Below are 17431 nucleotides of genomic sequence, written 5' to 3' on the forward strand. Positions count from 1 at the left end.
GTGATTAGATGGTGGTGATCAGATCATGAAACAAACTAATATATATTTGAGAGATAATTTAATGGTAGTCTATTATAACAATAGTTAATAACATGGTAAGTACATTGAGGGAGATCAAATGAAAATGAAAACTATATATATATATATATATACCAAGAATCCGAAATGTAACAATAATACATTATCTCATTTACTATATAATTGTTAGGTAATTAATAACTCTGCCACAATTAATTAGATTAGACAACTTAAGAATTATAAAAAAAAAATCTGATTTACAGTCCAACAGATAATCTCTAACTTTTTTTTTTAAAGTTTGTTTCTATTGAAGTGAAAAGAATGTTGTGAAGAAATGTCAAACAATTAATATCACTGTCCAGAAAATCAATTCAATATATATACCATCTCCTTCATTTTCACAAATTGTTGATTTTTTTTATCTGAGAAGTAATATATATATATAGAGGTGGGCTACGGTGAGTTGTGAAGTAAAACACGTTTCTACTTCACGCCGTATTTTTATTTTGAAAGTCCAAACGACCGATCCGAACCGTTAGATGTTTAATCAAATGTGCTTGGAGACCAAATTTTACATTTTTTGGAATTTTTTTACTATTTATTAAGCATTTTTGAAAATTGCTGTTTTGCTGTGAACAGTAAAAAACAGTAAAATTTTCTGGACCATCAGATCAGCGACTTTCAAAATTGCTTAATAAATAGTAAAAAAATTCTAAAAAATGTAAAATTTGGTCTCCAAGCAAATTTCAATATGGAGAACAAGATGAACGGTTTGGATCGACATTTTGAACTTAAAAATCGCAAAATATGAGCGTGCAGTAAAATAGTCGCTTTACTTCGCAACTCACCGTAGCCCACCTCATATATATATATATATATATAACAAGTTAACAACTTACCTCAATTAATCCTAAATAGATTGAATGAAAATAGAGCCATTCAACAATTTCAAATTGGTGTTAAAAAATGCACACCTTTGCTTCTGTGCAGCTTTCCTGAAATCTAATTTAATTTTTTCGAAGAAACAATTATTGAAGTTTTAGTTTTGGCTTTTCTCCAAACCAGACTTTTCACACAAAATACAATAAAATAGATACATATAAGAGGCACATATATAAGCAGTAAAGAAATAGAAACAAAATCATTGTTTACAATTTAAAATCTTTTCTCTCACAAAGACACAACAAAATTAATTAAAACAAGGGTTGTTATTAATTTGTTGGGTATGTAAAATATTATATCTTGGAATTTATTCAAATTGGATGTCGCTTGCTCTTAAAAGATGAGATAGACATTTTAAAATTGGATATTTCACATAATCTAAAATTTTGAACTAATCATATATATGTAAATCCATAATTTTCAAATCATGTTATACTGTTATACTGTTATATATATATACAAAAGATTGGCACTTTTCACAAGAGTAAAAAGTGATTTTTCACGACGGAGTACCGTCATAAATGCGTTTTTTTTTCGCAAAAAGTACTTACCTTGTTATTGATATTATGACAAAAAAAAATTTAAAAAATATTCGGAGAACTTTTTTATGCAAGGACAAAAAATCAAGTCTAGATATCTTATTTCCCAAACCTTTCAATGTAAATTAAGTTTGCAACCAAAAGGTAAAAACAAATCAATTCTCCGAACCATTGTTATTAAAACCGGACCGGACGGTTCATTCGGAAAAAACAGGAACTGGATCCCAGTCCGGTTTGGTTCTTTAAAGAGATCATAAATGTAACTGAACCGGTCCAAACCTGGTTTTTTATTGGTTTTATTTGAAAACCGGCCACTGTTTAGAAAACGAAAAACCGGTTTTAAACATATTTGGTTCTTGTTTCCTTCTTCCTCTCCAATCGCACAACTGAACTGCTTCCTATTCGATGAATTGTGCTCCTCTGAACAAAGCAGTCCTCTTGCACTAGAAATAGAATAGATCTTGACTTGGTGCTCGAGTTTCAACCGTTTAATGAATGTCAAATCATACCTCAAAGAGATAACGTTTCAACAAGCAAGTACACTGGGAGATAGCTAAGCACGATTTTGGAAGGGAAGAGATGGGGAAAAGAGTTGGCTTAGTACGAATGGAAGAACTCAAATGAGGAGGTGAGGCTGGTCGTTCACAGAACCCATGTTTCTTCTATTTATTAACTAAGATCTAAAAATCAACTTGCCTTCCCTCTAACAGAAATTTTTTTTTGATACAATCTCCACACTTCAAAACTCAAGTTTCAATTGAAGTATATAGAGGAGTTAGGCTAATATGACACTAGTGTTATATCAAACTAAATAACACCACATCTTAAACCCTTAGATCTGCTTTAAGATTCGTACAAAATAAAGTGCTTGAACAGTAAAAGCGGATAGTACGAATCTTAAAGCAGATCTAAGGGTTTAAGATGTGGTGTTATTTAGTTTGATATAACACTAGTGTCATATTAGCCTAACTCTATATAGAGACTAGAGAGTATGTAACAGCATAATTATGTTCATAAAAAATATATGAAATAATGGTCATTTATATATATAGTCTCAAACATGAGGAGGGATCAAGTTACAACAAGTTACAATAAGCATTTTTTACATTTTGAAAGTTCAAATCGTCGATCCAAACTGTTAGATGTGATCTCTACAATAAAATGTGCTTGGAGACCAAATTTTACATTTTTTGAAATTTTTTTACTATTTATTAAGATTGGTACAAAAACCAGTCAAATTCAGACCATTGAATATTGTACCCATTTTAATAAATAGTAAAAAATTTCAAAAAATGTAAAATTTGGTCTTCAAGCACATTTGATTGTAGAGATCACATCTAACGGTTTGAATCGACGATTTAAACTTTCAAAATATAAAAAATAATTGTTTTAATTTGTTGTAATTCAAAAAATGTTGTAACTTTGATCCCTCCTCCTCAAACATAATATGTATATAATTAATTAAAAAATCAGCTGTCACTAGTGAACTGTTGACCAAACCTTTACCGATTCAACGTCCGGTGATAACATTGCTCCGAACTGTATCTCACTACCATAAATTTTACCCGATTTAAACATCTAAATCTAAACTTCTCAAGTTCAAATAAGAAACAAATCTTTCAAGCTGTACGAATGGAAATGAAATTGACTTGTACGATCTAACAAAGGACATCTCCAGTATAATATAACTGGAGATATTATTCCAATAGTAGATAAAGAAAATAAAGTAATGGGTCCACCCGACATGTGACAACGCAGATCCGTTCACCGCTTATTGGGGAAAGGAAAACGACATTCCTCTTTCTTTCGCTCCTCCCCAAATTCACTGCCATCAAATTCAATCACACCCGTGACATTTCCTCCCTGACAAATGGATCCAGCACCACATTACAACTCACAAAATTGAATCTAGGTCCCACAAGACAGAATAAACTTACACCAACTCATAGTGCAGACATGTGCACAGAGGATTTCCTCTTCAATCCCAGCACCCAAAATTCACTGCCAACAAATTCAAACACACCCGTGACACTCATCCCTGACAAATGGGCCCCATAGCACTTTACGTGTGGTATGGCCCCACAAGTCATAAGTAGGCCAGATTTGTGAACAGAGGATTTCCTATGCAATCCCAGCACCCAAAAAAAGCATCAACCTTTCATCTCTGTTCTCTTTCTTTTCTCTTTTATTTCTCTATATTCTCTCTCCTTGTCTCTTCGCCATGGCAGGAGAGAAACCTCCTCTCTTGAAACCCTTTCTTCTCCTTCTACCTCTCTCCCTCCTCTTCTTCATCCTCCTTCACTCACGCCCCTCCACAACCTCCATCTCCTTCTCCACCCCAACTACCTCCTCCCCTTTCATCCGCATCCGCCGCGCATTCCCCTCTTACGACGAATACCTAAAGCTTCAGCTCAACAAAACCCTCAACCCTCACCTCCGTCACCTCTGGGCAACCCGTGACTGGGATCGCAAACTCCTCGTCTTCTCTCAGATCTTCTCCCGCCTCCAATCCCGCCACCTCCTCACCAACACCTCTCGTGCGCTTTGCATCGGTGCGCGCCTCGGGCAAGAAGTTGCCGCCTTGAAAAAGGTCGGCGTGGTTGATTCAATCGGCATGGATCTCGTCCCTTCCCCTCCTCTAGTCGTCAAAGGAGACTTCCATAAGCAACCATTCAAATCCAGTTCTTTTGATTTCGAATTCTCCAATGTGTTTGATCACGCACTGTACCCTGACAGATTCATCGGAGAGGTTGAGAGGACACTCAAGCCGGGAGGCGTGGCGGTGATCCACGTGGCGCTCCATCGGCGAGGCGACAAGTACTCAGCAAATGATCTGCTCGGGGTAGATGGGATTGTAGGGTTGTTCAAGCAATCTGATCTGGTAAGTACAGAGAAAGTTGATGCCTTTGGATTGGATACTGAGGTGGTTTTGAAAAAACGAAGCTGAGATTTAGAGGAAAGCTTTGCGTTTGTTTTAGTTTTGAATTTTGGAATTTTGATTTTGGAATTAGGTTAGAAAGTAGAAAACTTTTGATGGGAATATTTTTGAAGCAATCTGAGTAGGTGTAATTAATTTTTGTATATAAAGCGTGTCATTTTAAAGAACAAAAGAAAGTTTCTCAAAAAGGCTGCAGTTTTGAGGATCAAAGCTCTTTCCGAGATCAACAAATTGTATTTTGTTACCTCGAAAAGCTTTTTTAAAACTTACAGATTGCATTAGGATCTTGTGCAACTACTAACTATAATTTAATCTTGGCTTGTTTGAAGCTCAAGCTTCCTAATTCTAAAAATTTGTAATAAATTAAATTTGAGACCGGTGCTGAGTCCGGATTGGTTGCAGAAGACCAGTTATAATTTTTTGCCACCTACTGAAGCATTACACATAGTAACCATAGTGACAAATGAAAAATTTGGGTTCGGTGAGGTGAGGTCAAAAATTCGTAATTCATGAATAATTTGGGTATAATTAGGGAATGATTCGGAATTATTTAGATCGGAGATCTTAGTCCTGCAAGAGAGCAAAAAAAAAATTGTTTTGGGAAAAATTCACGAAAAATTTGTAAAATTCATGAATTATTCGGATTCAATTCGGTCAAAGTTCGGTCAATCGAATAATTCGCGGTTCGTTTCGGCATCACTAAAAAAAATGAATTATTCAGATTTAATTCTCAAATCTTGTGACTAACATGTAGCAGTTGAGCCGCAACCAAGCTTTAAAAACAGAAACATAGAATCTGAAAAAAATACAAGTGCAACATTTGTTTGCATTGTGTTTGAGCAAGAGGTATAAACTTCATTTGGTATTGGCATTTTAGTTCAGATGTATATTAGTTGAGTTGGATTTCGATTATTTTGAGTTATTAAAATATTTTTTTTGAGGTCATTCTGGTTGGTTTGCATGGAGAAATTCAGTTGTACTAATATTAAAAGATTCTGTGTTAAAATTAGACGGGCAGATTGATTTTGTTTTAAATCAGACGGTCAAAATGCATTAACTCAAAAGATTCCCTTTTAAGTTAATGCAAGGATACGTGTTCTAAATAAAGTGCATACTAATGTAATGAGCTGGTGTTGGACTGCAAAGTCTAAATTGCTGGAATATGTAAATTGTATATAGAACCGTGTCAGATCTATAAAACTGACACGGTTATTTTTTATAAAGCTGTGTCTATATACAATTTACATACACGATTACTATAAAAGAACCGTGTCAAGGTAATAAATAAAAAAAGAGTAGGGTTAAAATAAATCATTGGTTTTGTGCTTCAACCATACTCCACACCTCTATCTCCGTTTACAAAATTCAAATAGTCGATTTGAACTGCTTAACATGTTATACATATTAAAATGTGCTTAGAGATCAAATTTTATATTTTTTGAAAATTTTTTACTATTTCTTTAGATAGGTAGAAAATCTCTGCATCTGAATCATCCAAAAACAATGATTTTGTACCTATCTACAAAAATAGTAAAAAAATTCTAAAAAATATAAAATTTTATCTCTAAGCACATTTTAATATGTATAACACGTTGAGCGGTTCGAATCGACTGTTTGAACTTTATAAACATAGATAAAGGTGTGAGATATGATTGAAGCACAAAACCAATGGTGCGTTTTAACCCTACTCATAAAAAAAATTGATCTCCACAATTTACTACAATTTTAATTTTTTTTTTTTTTTTTTTTTTTTTTTTTAAGGTCAGCGACAAAATACTACAATCTAAATTTGGACAAGGTAATATATGAAAAAAATTAGACTCCATTAACAGCCCATATCTATGTACAATTTACGATTACATACACGGTCTATATACAATTTTTCTTGCATTCTACATCATCGGCTTTAAAATTAATAAAATCTAATGATGGTAGTAGAAAGCAAGAAAAAATTTAAATTATTTTGGTCTTTTTTATTTGTCAGGGCCTCGTAGAAGTGCATCATATCTCTGTGGTAGTTAGGGGTGAGTAAATTGCTCATAACTCGTGAGCCGCTCATAACTCGCTCACTAAATGCTCACTTGAACTCGCTCATTTATCCGCTCACTTAAACTCGCTCATTAACAACTCGCTCATTTATTAAATGAGCGAGCATGAGTATGCCCCAACTCGCTCATTTAAAATTTGCCACATCTAATCCCGCCACCACATTCAATCCCAAATATTCATAGTTTATACATTTATTTATTTTTTTAAACAGACGCCTCAAAACAGTGTGATGTTGTTAGTTTATGTTTTTGAATTTATGTTGGATTTTTATTAGTGCTGCTTTAGTTTTTGTTGATTGTTGTTTGTTGATGCTATTGTTAGTTTATGTTGTTATTATTCTATTTTTGTAATACCGTTGATTTTTTTGTTATTATTCTATTTAATTGAATTATGACAATTTATTAAATTTTAGTACTCATAACTCGTGAGCCGCTCATAACTCGCTCATTTAAAACTCGCTCATTTCCGACTCGCTCATTTATCCGCTCGCTTGAACTCGCTCTTTTAACAACTCGCTCATTTATTAAATGAGTGAGCACGAGCATACCCTAACTCGCTCATTACTCACCCCTAGTGGTAGTTGATGACTAAAAAAATTGCAATGGCATAATTAGATATGGGCTGTTAATGGACTCCACAATTCTAAAGCCCAATAGCATTGTGGGTCAACTCAACTCAGCAGTAATACGCTAACTGGTGTTGGAAAATTATTTCTTTTACTCAAGTAATATATGAAAAAATATATATAAAAATTTGGATTGCTCAAAATTTGGTTGCAACTAACAAATCACAAGCCAGTTTTTGTGGTTCCAATTATAAAATATAACAAATAGCACCATAATTGTGTGATGTTATCGTATTGGAATCATGAAATTACCAATGCATTCAGATAATAGAGGAAAAATTGTATTCACAAAAGCAAAAAAAAATGTTACATGTCAAATTTAGTTATAAGCAAGGGGCCTTAACGATTATTTCTGTTAATATCTACTCAAGCAATACTTATAACTTCTTATAGAACTTAATTATAAGGCAATTTTGTGTAATTATTTGTACCACATGAAATTCTATTTTAACTACCAAAATTTGTATATATAATCTTCACTAGCCAGGTTTCTAACTAGCAATCATAACTAAAGCAATGTAATCTGATTCTCTCATCCCTATTTTGTATGATTATAATTTTGTTTCTTATTTTGGGTTGATTATCATTTTTGGTTTTGTTGAGTACCTTGTTATGGAAAAAGAAATACAGTGTTTGTCAACAATAATTTATTATGATTCCAAAACCTATTCATTATTAACATAAACAAATTCAGGAGATAATTTATTTGGTAGATACTACTTACTTGCTGATGCATTATGACCAATCAATATACACAGAACTTCACCAACCAAACCCAAATTAATCATGAAAAGGAAGAACCAAGAACCAACTTATTCAAAACTCCAATTAATTAACAACAAGATCTCATAATAATTCTTCCCATTTTTTTTCTCCATTAATCACATATACAAAACACTGAAAACCTCTATCAACCAGATCTCATCTTGTTGAGTTGGTTAAGCGCCGGTTGAAGAATGTTGTACAAGACCCACGCAATCGCCGGTGCCACGACAAACAACAAAAGCAACCCTCTGCTATCGCTCTCTGGTGCTGCCTGGGCAATGCTCAGAATCTCAGCAGCATCGGCATTGGGCACCGACATCAACCCGGCAGCAGTGAGTCCAGCACCAAGCCCAAGCCCGGCAATGAACCCCTTTTCGCTCCTCATTTTGTTCAACTGGTTCAAAGCCGGTTGAAGAATGTTGTACAAAACCCATGCAATTGCCGGCGCCACGACAAACAACAAAAGCAACCCTCTGTTATCACCCTCTGCTGCAATGTCGGCTAATTGTTGTGCCGCAAAAGCCGGGTGTGTGGTCGATAATTCCGCAAAGACAAGCCCAGCAATGGCGGTTGAGGTGAGCGGTTTTACGGGGAGATTCTTTGAGAGGTTTTGGAGGGAGATGAGAGAGATGGGTTTGATCGGTAAAGCCGGTTTAACTGCCGGGTTGGTGATCTTTGGTTTGAGCATAGCCATGATAGTAGTTGCTGCCATTTGTTAAGAAATGAGAATTGATTGAGCAAATGAGACTTGTTTGGTTGGTTGGTTAGAGCTTAGCAACTTGTGATATGGTTTTTGATTTGGATGTGGTGGTTCTAGAGAGGGAAAATGTGGTTTGGGCTTGTGGCCTTATCCAATTAAAAGTGTGCATTCCAATAGGAGGGTGTGATTTGAGATTGCAACCTTATCTGATGGATGTTTTAAGAGATGATATGAACCGCATGTTCTCTGTCACTTTTCTCTGCTTGTTATCTCTATCGATCTGATAGCAAGGATAATCTTTATGAGAGAATTGACTGATGATATTTTCTAGACTTCTCTAGAATATTCTTAATTTTAAGGTACTGATAGAGAATATATGTATAGAGAGAGAGGGGGAAGGAGAAAAATATTATTTTATTTCATTTCATTTGGTTGTTAATGTAAGCTTAATTTATCAGTGGGGCTATACCATAATTAATGATATTATGGATCTCTATCTTTATTTTAAAAGTTTAAATAGTTGATCTGAACAGTAAATATGATCTCCATGTAAAAATTACTTGCAGAAAAAAAAAATTATAATTTTGGAACTTCTTTATTATATTTTTAGATAGATAAAAAAAATCATTATTTTGGGTGGTCCAGAATTATTAGATATTTTCTATCAACCTAAAAAAAGTAAGAAAATTCTAAAAAAAAAAAAAATTTGTCGACTTTTCTTATAGAATAATGTTTAAACGTTTGGATCGACTTTTTGAACTTTAAAAATATAATTATAAATATGTGATATGCATATTCCCATAGCCTCACTATTACATTTATTACGTACTAGTAGGCATTATTATACAGTAAATCCGTTAAATTGTGGACAAACATGAAAAATATTTTTTTAGTGGGTGTTCTCATTTTTCTTGTACCGGTATGAATAACCAAACGGTATGAAACGGTACATACAATTATTAACCAATTAATACTTCATTGTTTGTATAATTCCAGAGATTGATTTGGGTCCCTTTCATTCAAAGTTAAGAGCAAAAGAAGGCCCAAATATCAAGTGCAGCATTGCAAAATACAGTAAATAAATAAAAACATATCTCAAAAGCATTTGCAATTTTGCACTATGTAAGAGTAACAGTTACTGGTCCAAAAATCACAGGATTTGAATCTGTAAAAGAGAAGAGAAATCCTGAGCTTAATATGCATTCTAGTTTCTACAAGAGCAACAATTTAAAACAAAGCAAAAACTGTGATGCTAAAATTAATTAGATATCTCTTGTGCCATGTAAATAAATTCCTTTCGCATCTTTGTCATGGTTTCTTGTGCTTCCCGCACGACGAAAAGCACTTAAAACATGCCTTAATGCGCATGAAGCATCTCATTTTCCTTTCCATTTGTTGAACCTCAGAAACAGTATCCTCGTGTTGTCTTGAACAAACATTCGGGTTCTCGGGTTTCTTTGATGCTTCGTTGGTGGTTGAATCTGTAAATTCTACTTTGTTTATACTTATTTTAGGAACACTGGTTCTGATCTCAACATTACACCCAAGCACACTTTGGAGAGAGGTACGAATTGGTTCTAAGAATGCCTCAGATTTTGAGTCGTTCGATTTGCATAATTCTATCTCCGCAATTGCACGACCTGCATTAAAAAAATTTGATCTTTTGTTTATAGCAACTTCTCATTTTTAGAAAGAGTTCAGTTATGATGCTTCATGAAGGGCCATATTTTATTTTATGCTCATATCAGTGTTTTCAAAGTCCAAACAGCCGATTTGAACAGAGTTCAGTATGATTTTCATATTAAAATGTGCTTGTAAACCAAATTTTTCATTTTTTTATAATTTTTTAACTATTTTTTTAGATAGGTAGAAAATCGCTGTTTTTCAAAGATTTTGGACCATCTAATAACAGCGATTTTCTACTTATCTAATTAAATAGTGAAAAAGGTTCCAAAAAATGTAAAATTTGGTCTCCATGTACATTTTAAAATGGAGATCATATTAAACGGTTCGGATCGACCATTTGGACTCTAAAATAAAAAAAAATACAAATGTTAAATAAGAAAGTGCTATTACTTCATAAAACACCATAGCCCAACTCTTTAGGAAATATTGACAAACAACACAGTAAATCCCATCCATCGGATTTGCATTGTTTATAAAATTTTAAAAAGGTAGAGAACATCACCTTTGCAAAAGTATATTGAACATAATTTCCCTTCCTTTAGCAATGTATCTTTGAGTGAATCAGATGTGCATTTTTCAAGAGCTCTTCTCCATATCACAGTTAGTATTTCTGGCTCCTGTAAATGATGCTCCAAATGATTCATATCCCCATCTTCTCCCAAAGAAGAGCTCTCGCAATCCTCTTCTAAGGCTCTACTTATAAGCTTGTCATCTGTAAAATAATGGTTTGCCATTTGGGGTTAAATAGAATTATAAACAATTAGGTTGGTTGCACACCTGATTGGATCAATTTTCTTCGAGTTCTAATTAAGAATCTAATACAAATCCCGAGAAATATTTTGATTGTTTATCGTTCGGTCTGGTATCTACTATATCTTGACTATAATGAGCAGCCTGGTACCGGTATATACCACCCATATCAATAAAAAAAACAGTTCCACATACAGTATACAATAGTTGCTCTCCCAAAAAAACAGTCTGGATCCTCTGAACTAACTCAAATTTTGAGTTTAGATCCATAAAGTCTGATCAGAATCCAGGCCAATCCGGCTCGAGGTGGAATGCACGAGGGCTCATTAATATTCGTGCAAAAGCACATCGGACGGTCTGGATCTAAACTCAATATTTGAATTACTTTAGGTGATATGAAGTTAAAAAATACAAAGGCCTATATAGTAGAGTAGACAGGACCAGATAAAAGCTCATTTAGACCTGTGTTATGGGCTATCTTCTCTGATGACTTGGAGACAAAAGTGTTTGATTGATAAACAGTGTCTCCAGTAGAATTGAACTGGAGAAGAGCAGCTGTGAGCCAAGTAGATGGATTCTTTGCAGTTTTCAGTTGCTTCTCTGTCTCAGAAAGTATTTCCAATGCATTTCTCAGCCTTTCCATGCCAACCTCTGCAACTGTATAGTCAAACAAATATTTAACGTGTGCACATTTTCTTGGATAAATTTATGAAAGAAATTATTATTTATATAAATTAATATAAAATAATATAGGGTATTCTAATGAGTACCGTAGGTTTTAGATACCATACAGCCGACGTAGTTCGACTTGGCCACATAGGATCCATTGTTTGGAGCCAAAAAAAATTTATGGTTCTTTCTATGCATCAAAATCTTGAGGCAATCATTCTAATACCCTGTATGGAATAAATTTATGGTTCTTTCTACACATAGGATCCATTGTTTGGAATAAATTTCAATTTATGAAGCCAAATTAGCAATTATTTCAATTTTGGCCGTATGCCTGTATGGTATTTTTACAAACTAATGTTTTTTATTCCATGAAAATTTTATTTTTTTAACCTTACAAAAAGAAGTCAGTGATATGTTTGATGTTTTAAGTGTACATGATGCAGTGACCACTGACAGTGTAAGGACATGCCCTTTTGGTTTCCCAATAAAGCTAGACAGGGATCTTCTCTACAATTTTTTTATATTGTGATTTTGAGTTTGAAATGCTTTACTTTGATAGATCTTTTGCAAAATCATACCTCATATTTCACCATATTTGCAAGAAACATCTACTACTATTTTGGAAATCACTTGCAATTAGCAAAAGCAAACCAAACATAACTAAATTACCCAATTGTTCAATGCAAAAAAAATTCTTCCCAAGCCAGGTTATTGTTCAATTTGCATTCTACTGTTAAACAAAATTAAACGACGAAAAGAAATGAGAGCAAAGAAACATACGAGTATGCCGATTGAATTTTTGGGTAATTTCTGGAGATCCCTGCTGGCACTTCCCAGCTAAGATTTCCATGATGAGATTGGTGAGTTGCGAGGAGAGCTGTGTGGGGTCCACCTTTGAGCTCATGATCTCTCGTGCTCTTACCACCACACTCGCAGCATCAGATGAGAATGCCAGATCAAGTAACTCGACCAATTCATCTTCCGACACATCTCCAATCTGACAACAAATAAAATACGCATTTTACTACTCGAAAAGTATATTTTAATTTAGCATAGTACATTTCCTCAATTTTCATTGGTACGGATGTAATTGATGCAGTGTAGACCTAGTTAAGTTTTTATTTGGCAGAGCATCGTAACAATCTACAAGAATGGTACCATAATCCTTGTCACCAGGAATTTTAAAGACAAGCGACACCAAATTAGAACAATTTAATCTGTACATGCTGGTACCATACCCATTTGGTAAAGCGTGATTTGGTAATACACCAATTTGACCACTATTTGTAGATAAAATGATTTTTTTTACTTCTGAATCCAAAATAATTCGATTAGGAGTCAGTGCAGTTTCATATAATATGTACATGCTAGCATAGAAAATAAGTTATTTAATTCAGTATTATGTCTTACTAGTTCATACGCTTTTCTTCGAGTAATTCTCTTGCCAAGTAAACTGAGTTGATCAAGCACTGTAATTGCCTCCCGAATCGAACCATCAGCTCTTCGTGCTAACAATTCGAGTGCGCCTTCTTCAAATTCAAACCCTTCTTTCAAGCAAATCAATCTTAACCTACTAATTATAAATGAACTCTCTATCTTACCAAACCGGTATGACTGGCACTTCGGTACGAACCCATCTGGTAATTTCTCCAAGTTGGATGTTACCATTATTAGTACCAAATATTGAGGTATAAATTCATGATTGGTACATAAGCTGCTCCATGCTTCCTCTTCGAGATTGTGACAATCATCTATTATGAATACCTTGTATTGCAGTTTGAGTGGTACCACCGAGGCGCTTTTGAGAAGAGACACAATTTTCGTTTTGGAATTCAGTTTTGCCGCTTCGAATTCTTTCACTTCTCGACTCTTACCAGACAAAACAAGCGTGCACTCGTGGCAAAAACCACACGGCTTAGGCTTGTTCAAAGCCCGGCAATTCAAACCCGCTGCGAAAATTCTCGCAGCTGACGATTTACCTGTACCACCAGGTCCATGAAAAAGGTACATCGGCGCAATCATCCCTTTTGAAATAGCACATTTAAGAGATTGTACCGCCACACTCTGTCCCACCAATTCATCAAAAGACCTCGGTTTGTATTTCTGATTCAAACTATTCAAGCTCAAATCAAATTCACTATCAAAACCCTGTGATTCTTCTCTTGTTTTCTCAATGTGTGCGTTCCATGCGCAGCTGAAGCTGTGTCGACTGAGGCCGTTTAAATCAGAATTTGTATGGTTGCAAGAACCAAATTCCCGGCTCGATTTCTCGAGCAGAGAATTGAATTTTGAAAGAGAATTTGTGTCAGGATCTCTTAAAGACCTTGATCTCATTAAAGCCATTAAAGTTCGCGAAATCGGGATGTCAACTGAGTGCCTCCTTCCTTCCAGCATTTTTTTTTTAAAAATGCCTTTAGTTTCTTTTCTTTAAATTGGTATTGTTGTAGTTAGCTCTGGAATGAACAAATGAAGTTGGATTAGAGAAAAATACATATATATATATAAATAAGTAATAAATTGAAATAAACCAAATTTTACCGAATTGAGCATTATTGGAGCTATATTGCAAGAAATGTGCATGAAAAAGAGGGAAAAAAAATGCTTTCTCAAAGCAAAGGAAAAAAGAAAAGAAGAAAAAATGAAAATTTTGAGACCCAGAAACCGAGGAATTGTAACCTTTGACAAAAATGCAGAAACAAACAATAACAAGAGCAAAGGAGAGAATCCAAGATATGAACATATGAACAAATGCCAAAAAACAAATTGGAAACTTACAAAGAAGACAAAGAAAGGCTTTTAAAAAAGCGCCCCAAGAAAACCCCACTTGTGTGACCATTGTCTCTCCCCGATTTCAAAGGAGCATTGATGTGAGAGCAGAGCAGCAGCAAAACCAAAAAGAAGAGAAGCTTTTCAGGCCAAAGCACAAACCACTAGTACTAGTGTCTATACTAGATAACTAGAATGGCAATGTTGTAAATAGGGGGTGGAAATTTTTAACAGAGCAGTTTTAGCTTCATACAGCGCGGACAGCCTATAAAGTTCAAACAGATTGCACATGATATTGGACTGCATTTAGCCAAAATTACTCTGTTAAAATCTTTACCCGTTATTAATAGGGAGGGGTTCTGTAACGCCAGGGGTAATATGGTCATACAAAAAGGTTGCTTGCATGGTGAAGTACTGATATCATATCAGCCTCCGTGCATTAATTAACCACCTAAAAGATTCAAAATAATATTCCTCCTTTAATGACATTCAAAAATATTTCCACAATAAAACTAAAAAATGAATTATTAATTTTAACAGACCAGTTTTGGCTTCCTACAGCGCGGACACTATAGAGTTCAAACAGATTGCATATGATCTTGCGCTGCATTTAGCCAAAATTATTCTGCTAAAACCTTTACCCGTAAAATAGGAAGAGGTTTTGTAACGATAGGGGTAATATGGTCATACAAAAAGGGTGCTTGCATGGTGAAGTACTGATATCACATCAGCTTCCATGCATTAATTAACCACCTAAAAGATTCAAAAAAATATTCCTTCTTTAATGAAATTCCAAAATATTATCACAAAATAAAACCAAAAAATAAAATTATTATTTTTGGATCGGTTCTCTGAACAGTAAGTAAATCTGTAGAAATGGGGACTCATCACATTCTTTCTGATCCAAAATTCAAGAAGAAAAAAAAGGATAAGATAATAAAATTACTAACACATCTGAATTCATAATCGTCTCCAGTTTTTTCAAACCGCTTTCTCTCTTGACAGAGAAACAGAGAGGACCTGGATTGTTAAAAACGGAGATGTAGACACAGGTCGCTAGCCTGACTGGCGACCCATAAGAGAGAGAGAGAGAGTAGAGTATGCGACTATGCGTGTACTCTGCTCTGTGCAGTAATAGTACGCATAGGAAGAAGACAAAATAGAAACTCGCCATTAAATTAACCGAGGAGGCTTTAAATACGGTGCCGGGAGTTATAAATTAAATTAAAATCAGGCAGTTATTCCGACGATTCCATATTCTCCGAAGTAACTCAAATTTTGAGTTTAGATCTCTACCGTCCAATTAGTAATTAATCGTGCTATAGCTAATTTAACGGTTCAGATCTTAATGTAAAATTTGAATTAACTCAGGTGATATGAATTCCTTTCGCTCCTGTGGCAGTGCTGTAAATAGGTGGTAAATGAAGGGGTGAAAGAAAGGGAGTGGAACGAAAAAGTGTGGTAATGTGTTTCAATGCGAAGATTGTATTGGCGGGAGGTTTTCTTGTGATTCGCGCTGGAGGGATAATTATGTAATTCTGTTGAAATTTAGGGGTGTAGTGTGAAAAGGAAAAGACCGCAGGATTACCACGCATTGTAAGGATTGTCTGCAGTTGTAGATGTACAGTGGTAGATTTTACCTGTTGTAAGAAAGAGATCTTAGCCGTTAGTATGTTATCAAGGGCTGAGATCCGCTTTACAAACTAACAAATAGCAGCAGATCACCTGTGTGATAAGCGACGAGTGATTTTTTTATCTCAGTTTATTTTGAAGTCAACAAGAACAGTTTGGGTACTGGCGGCGTGCTGCTCAATGTACTGCATCAAATGTCTAATGCTAGTATGCTACAAATCTACAATCAAATCCGAAATTTTTATTAATAAGAAAATTTAAAAAAAATACCAGTTTACAAAAACTCGATATATAAGAAAAAAGTGATAATCTATAACGTTCTCTCATGAAATCAGATTACCACAACATTCTAATTATAAGAAAAAGGTGATAGACCACAATATTTTGATTAGCAAAATCAAATTACCGGTAATTAATGAAACATTACAAGAGAAAAAAAAAACCCCAAGACATTATATTAATCATTTGGCCTTATTACTTAACTCTCTGGACGTTGCGAATAATGTCCATAATTTTTTTTTTTTTACATTGTTTTGCTAATTAGTGTGAGAAGTGATTTCAATTAACGGGATGTTATGGTCTATAACGTTCAGAGGACATTATGAGTATAAATCATCACATTTTTCATGGATATTGAATTTCTGAAAATTGCTTGATTTGCTTCTCTATTGTCGATATATATTTTTTGTAATTTTCCTGTTAATAATATTTCGGCAATCAAATATACTTAATTTTCAAATATTTAAATTATGTTCTTCGTATATGTTGGATGTTAATCTCATTAATCTGATTATAAAATATTGAAAAAAAAAATTAATTGTTGGTGATGTAAATAGATCAACCAATCTAGTTTACGGTTTAAAAATTTTAACTCTACATTAAAATGGCAAGCGTAAGTAGAAAATCAATTAGCATTAGACAAAAGATTTTAAATATGGAGTATTTGAAGCGAAAATTTTAATTTAGGAAGAAAAAATGTTGAAATAATGTTGTAAAAGAAATATTTGTTTCCTTTGCGAATTTTAAATTTGTTGAAAGAAGAAAATAAAAAAATAGGTCCAAGTGTGGAAAAAAAAAATAATGCTGTCAAAAAAATAAAATTTATTGTCCAAAATTTTAGTTGTTATTTAGAAATAAATAATGACATAATTTATATTGCAGGTCATATCCTATGTTATTATAAGGCTAGGTTGCACGTCTGTGTCGAGTTATTATACCTGAAAGTGATCACCAGGAGTGGAATCAGACTATGGAGATTAAACCTGAATGGAGGGTCAATTATATAAATTTTTATACAGCGAATGTGGTCAATTTTATAGTATTTATAGTATTTTGTTGTAAATTATATA

General features: G+C 34.0%; 3 protein-coding genes across 6 annotated transcripts; 1 reads left to right on the top strand and 2 right to left on the bottom strand.

The window, feature by feature from the left end:
• Window positions 1–3659: 3659 nt before the first annotated feature.
• On the top strand, window positions 3660–4592 carry LOC144562746 (uncharacterized). Its single transcript, XM_078312039.1, has one exon. The coding sequence runs from the start codon at window positions 3721–3723 to the stop codon at window positions 4444–4446; it is 726 nt and encodes a 241-aa protein (XP_078168165.1). The 5' UTR covers window positions 3660–3720; the 3' UTR covers window positions 4447–4592.
• A 3333-nt stretch (window positions 4593–7925) lies between these two features.
• On the bottom strand, window positions 7926–8746 carry PSBY (photosystem II BY). The gene has a single exon (XM_078310649.1). The coding sequence runs from the start codon at window positions 8586–8588 to the stop codon at window positions 8022–8024; it is 567 nt and encodes a 188-aa protein (XP_078166775.1). The 5' UTR covers window positions 8589–8746; the 3' UTR covers window positions 7926–8021.
• Window positions 8747–9695: 949 nt separating this feature from the next.
• Window positions 9696–14589, bottom strand: LOC144563140 (protein STICHEL-like 2). 4 transcript variants are annotated; one of them, XM_078312805.1, is made up of 7 exons: window positions 14460–14589; window positions 13095–14137; window positions 12465–12681; window positions 11475–11669; window positions 10765–10974; window positions 9978–10216; window positions 9696–9820 (listed from the first exon to the last, which is right to left on the bottom strand). In XM_078312805.1, the coding sequence occupies exons 2-7, from the start codon at window positions 14076–14078 to the stop codon at window positions 9788–9790; spliced, it is 1878 nt and encodes a 625-aa protein (XP_078168931.1). In that variant the 5' UTR covers window positions 14079–14137; window positions 14460–14589; the 3' UTR covers window positions 9696–9787. The 4 variants fall into 4 exon arrangements, with proteins under 4 accessions (XP_078168931.1, XP_078168705.1, XP_078168784.1 ...); XM_078312579.1 differs by lacking the exon at window positions 9696–9820 and having other exon boundaries at window positions 9870–10216; XM_078312658.1 differs by lacking the exons at window positions 9696–9820; window positions 14460–14589 and adding an exon at window positions 14223–14435 and having other exon boundaries at window positions 9870–10216.
• Between the last annotated feature and the right edge of the window lie 2842 nt (window positions 14590–17431).

This window comes from Carex rostrata, chromosome 1 (assembly GCF_964058835.1).
Source record: "Carex rostrata chromosome 1, lpCarRost1.2, whole genome shotgun sequence".
Classification (NCBI taxonomy): domain Eukaryota; kingdom Viridiplantae; phylum Streptophyta; class Magnoliopsida; order Poales; family Cyperaceae; genus Carex; species Carex rostrata.